This window comes from Bison bison, unplaced genomic scaffold, assembly GCF_000754665.1.
Source record: "Bison bison bison isolate TAMUID 2011002044 unplaced genomic scaffold, Bison_UMD1.0 scf7180017864495, whole genome shotgun sequence".
Classification (NCBI taxonomy): Eukaryota; Metazoa; Chordata; class Mammalia; order Artiodactyla; family Bovidae; genus Bison; species Bison bison.
The window spans coordinates 12,734,198-12,738,520 of record NW_011495054.1 but is presented as its reverse complement, the minus strand read 5'-3'; the positions used below and the strand labels follow the sequence as shown (position 1 = coordinate 12,738,520).

General features: G+C 55.0%; 1 protein-coding gene across 2 annotated transcripts in view; it reads left to right on the top strand.

The window, feature by feature from the left end:
- Nucleotides 1–4,323, top strand: part of SEC14L3 (SEC14-like 3 (S. cerevisiae)) — a 14,923-nt gene that overhangs the window by 5,702 nt on the left and 4,898 nt on the right. For both annotated transcript variants that reach the window (XM_010828770.1, XM_010828769.1), the window contains 6 exons: nt 267–342; nt 609–652; nt 745–804; nt 2,037–2,225; nt 3,090–3,185; nt 4,074–4,134. In XM_010828770.1, coding sequence (XP_010827072.1) covers nt 641–652; nt 745–804; nt 2,037–2,225; nt 3,090–3,185; nt 4,074–4,134 — 418 coding nt within the window. In that variant the 5' untranslated portion in view covers nt 267–342; nt 609–640. The remainder of the gene's footprint in view (nt 1–266; nt 343–608; nt 653–744; nt 805–2,036; nt 2,226–3,089; nt 3,186–4,073; nt 4,135–4,323) is intronic.

The following is a 4,323-nucleotide window of genomic DNA, read 5'->3' as shown; positions in this document are numbered from 1 at the left end:
GTCCACTCACGCCCCATCTCTCCTATCCATTCACTGGTTTCCTCTTCATTTTGTCCCATCCATCCACCCACCCATCCATTCTTCTATTTACTCACCCATCTCACCTTCCATTCACCTCCCCATCCCTCCGCCCACCCATCTTCCATCACCGCAGGCCAGACTACACTGGAAGAGAAGGAAAGAAACTGGAAAAAAAAAAAAAAATCACTGAGTCTGAGCTCAAGGCTCAGTGTGAACACCTCTTCAACCAGCATCTCTCTTCCCAGTTCCGAGAAAACGTCCAGGATGTGTTGCCCGCCCTGCCCAACCCGGATGACTATTTCCTTCTGCGCTGGCTCCGAGGTGAGGGCGGACGTGGGGGAGGTCAGGGCAAGGGGCAGCAAGAGGGACCTGGTACCAACTGCTCCAGGAGGACCCATGGCTCGCAGGATCCGACCACATCATCTTGCTTCACCTTCAGGTCCCGAAGAGGGGAGGGGACAGGAAAGGAAGGTCCCCTCTAAGGCCCCCGGTGCCCTCCATAGTCCCGCCTCCTGCCCAAGACCAGGACAAGATGACTGCAAGGCAGCCTCTTTCACACCTCACCCCTTCCTTCCATCTTCCCACAGCTCGGAATTTCGACCTGCAGAAATCAGAGGCCATGCTCCGCAAGGTGAGACCTATCCCCCCCAGAAAATTTGGTAAGGGCGTTTGTTGGGGGCAATTCCCACCTCCAGCCTCTATCTCCACTCATTTCCCTTTCAGTACATGGAGTTCCGGAAGACCATGGACATTGACCACATCCTTGAATGGCAGCCCCCCGAGGTGAGACAGCAGCGCCCCCCACACCCCAAGTTTTTGATAGACATACCACCCAACAGCCTCGGCATCACTGGGGACCATGAGTAGAGGGCAGCAAACCTGAGAGGCCTGTGGAACCCCCGGGAAACTGCAGCCAACTCTCGTGTAATAATTATTAATATTTCCTATTAAGATCCAAGCTTGAGTTAAGACTTTACCTGCATGAACTCATTTAATCCTCACAAACGCCTGAGATGGATACAGCTGTACCCATTGTACGCATGAGGACACTGAGGCCCAGCAGTGGTTAAGCAGCCACCCAAAGTCCCAGAGCCTCTAGGTGGAGCTGGGATTTGACCTCAAGCCTCCAAATGCAGGCTCTTCAGCAGCACAGTTAGCTCGTGGCTCTGAGCCCTTACCCCCTGGTGCCTTGCTCAAAGCATCCTGTCTAGGTGGGAAAGAAACTTTGCCCACTGACGAGTCGGGAAGAACAGACCCCACCGTGGTGCCTTAGCTAAATAACAGTCCTGGTTTCATTTGCAGAGCACAAGCTCTGAGCCAGGCAGGCTGCTAAGCCAGTGTGATCTTGGGGACTTTCCCCAGCAGAGGAGGGGGAATGGGGCTCAGAGGGGTGGTGTCACCTGTTCAAGGGTGCACAGCAGGGAAGCAGGCACATCTGTTTTTTGAAGCAGGTCTGCTCACCTTCAGTATCCGTGTTTTTCATCACTAAGCCCAACCCCTCTCCATGGAAAAGGGGCCCGGGAGACTCTGCGGGCAGAACTCAGGGAGGCCTCCGGCAGGCCTGGCTGAGTCCTGCCTTTGCCATGCATCTGCCATTAGCGAGCACCTCCCCTGCAAGCCCCTCAGCTTTCTCACCTGGACGTAGGGCCACCCTCCAGGGAAGGGAAGGTGCTTGTACCACGGTGTGTATAGGTTCAGACCACCCAGGGCAGCCTGGTTTGGCGAGGGGGCGGGGTGGGGCGGCGATCTCTGGGCTTGGTCGCTTAATCGGGTCCAACTCTTTGCGACCTCATGGACTGCAGCCCACCAATCTCCTCCATCCATGGGATTCTCCAGGCAAGAATACTGGAGTGGTTTAGCCATGCCCTCTTCCAGGGGATCTTCCCAGTCCAGGGATCAAACCCGGGTCTCCTGCACTGCAGGCGGATTCTTTTCCATCTTTTCCACAAGGGAAGCCCACGGCGGTCTCTGGGAGGTTGCACACCGCCCAGTTCCATGTGTCTGGCCTCACACAGGTGATCCAGAAGTACATGCCTGGAGGCCTGTGTGGCTATGACCGAGACGGCTGCCCCGTGTGGTACGACATCATCGGGCCGCTGGACCCCAAGGGCCTGCTCTTCTCGGTCACCAAGCAGGACCTGCTCAAGACCAAGATGAGGGACTGTGAGCGCATCCTGCATGAGTGTGACCTGCAGACCGAGCGGGTGAGGCCGCCCGGGCCCGCAGTCCCAGGAACACACCTACGCCCTCAACGTCCCGGTCAGAGGGCTCTCGGCTCACACACCAGCTCCGACACGTCCCAGCTGTGCCACGTTGGAAAGTCACCTCACCCTTCTCTGAGCCTGTCTCCTCACCTCCAAAACTGACACATAATAATGGTTGCAGAGATGAAGTTAGATAACAGTGTGTGGCCGGCACCTGGGGCCTCAGCAGTGCTAGCTACTATGAGTCCCTCTGAGTCTCTGCCCTTGCTGCTCCTTCTGTGGGATAATCCGACCCCCAGCACACACACGTTCCCCCCACACCTCCACTGGCTCTGCCCTATCCATCTTTCAAGGCTCAGACCGTCCCCTTCGCTGAGGCCCCCATCTGGGTTAACGTGCACCCTACACCTCTGTGCGTCCAGTCGCGGCTCTCAGCTCAGGACCGTGGTGACCCAGTTGCTGGTCAGTCTCCCCAGGCAGACTGAACTCTAAGGATAAGAACTCTGGATTATTGAGCTATATGCCATACTCACAGTGCCTGGCTCAACATAGGTTTTTAATAAATATTAGCTGGACAAATGGAGAGATGAGTGGATAAATGAACAGCCGTATGAAGGGAAGGATGGGTGAATTGATGAATAGGTGGGTCAATTAATGGATGGGTTGATAGGCAGGTGGAGGGTGGATGGATGATGAATGGGTGATGGACAGTGGATGGACGGATGGTAAATGCAGTCACCGTTTTGTCTGCTCATTCCTCTGAGGACAGAGCAGGGAGCTGGGAGAAGCCCTGGGGGTCACGTGCTGAGGCACCATCTCCCAAGTTCTGAGCCCGCACCCTGATCCTTGCTCTTGTCCTTGCAGCTGGGGAGGAAGATTGAGACCATCGTGATGATATTCGACTGCGAGGGGCTGGGGCTGAAGCACTTCTGGAAACCCCTGGTGGAAGTGTACCAGGAGGTGAGCAAAGGCCCCGGGCGGCCCTGCTTGCTTTAACCACCAGCTTGCCCAGCAGTGACTGGCTGCTCACTCAGAGCCAGGATCTAGTGACAGGTGGTGGCCTTTCCACCACTGCAGCCCAGGCCCCATCACTGTGTTTCCCGAAGACTGCACAGACCAGGCCTTGGGAACAGCACGTACTGACGCCACAGGGGCAGCTTCCAACAAACCGTCCCCTGCCCTGTCACCTCTGCTCTGTGACATGGGCAAGTCACTCTGTCCCGCCATGCTCCATTGTCCTCACCTACACAGTGGGGGTACTGATTGTCTGCACTCCAAAGGGACATAGCCACACTTCTGTGAGTTGATACATAAACTGCACACACCGCGCTTGGCAAACGAGTGTGCTTTCTCACTCGCTCCATCGTGACCGACTCTCTGTGACCCCATGGACTGTAGCCCACTAGGCTCCTCAGTCCTTGGGATTCTCCAGACGAGAATACTGGAATGGGTTGTCATTTCCTACTCCAGGGGACCTCCCCGACCCAGGGACTGAGGCTGTGTCTCCTGCATCTGCTGCGTTGGCAGGTGGATTCTTTACCACTACCCGTGAAGCCCCAGTAGTGAACAAGCAACGAACAGTAGCCGTTATTATCACTGTACTACTGTTGAATAGTAGTACAGAATAGAATAAATACAAGATTTATTCTAAAGATGGTTAATATTATGTAATTATTATGAGAGTGTGGTCACAATAGTCTGGAGAGGTTTCCTCCAGGGACCATGGAAGTGATGGAAAGAAGGGAATCCCTCCGCAGCCTTCTGAAACCTCCAAGGGGAGGTTGCAAAGGGACGGGGGTAGGCGAAGAGGAGGTACGGGCTCTGATGGGGTCTTTCTTGGTTCCACAGTTCTTTGGACTCCTTGAAGAGAATTACCCAGAGACCCTGAAGTTCATGCTCATTGTGAAAGGTGTGTGGCAGGTGACTGCACTCCTCTGTGCCTCCAGTCCCTTATCTGAACTCTGGGGACAGTAATAGTGCCTTCTTTCCCGGAAGCAGAGAGGCAGGTTGGTTGCTTGGCTGCATGCAAATCACTCAGAGTGCCTAGAACAGAGTAAGTTCTCCATAAACGGTAAATTCTACGGTTGGGTTTTCTGGA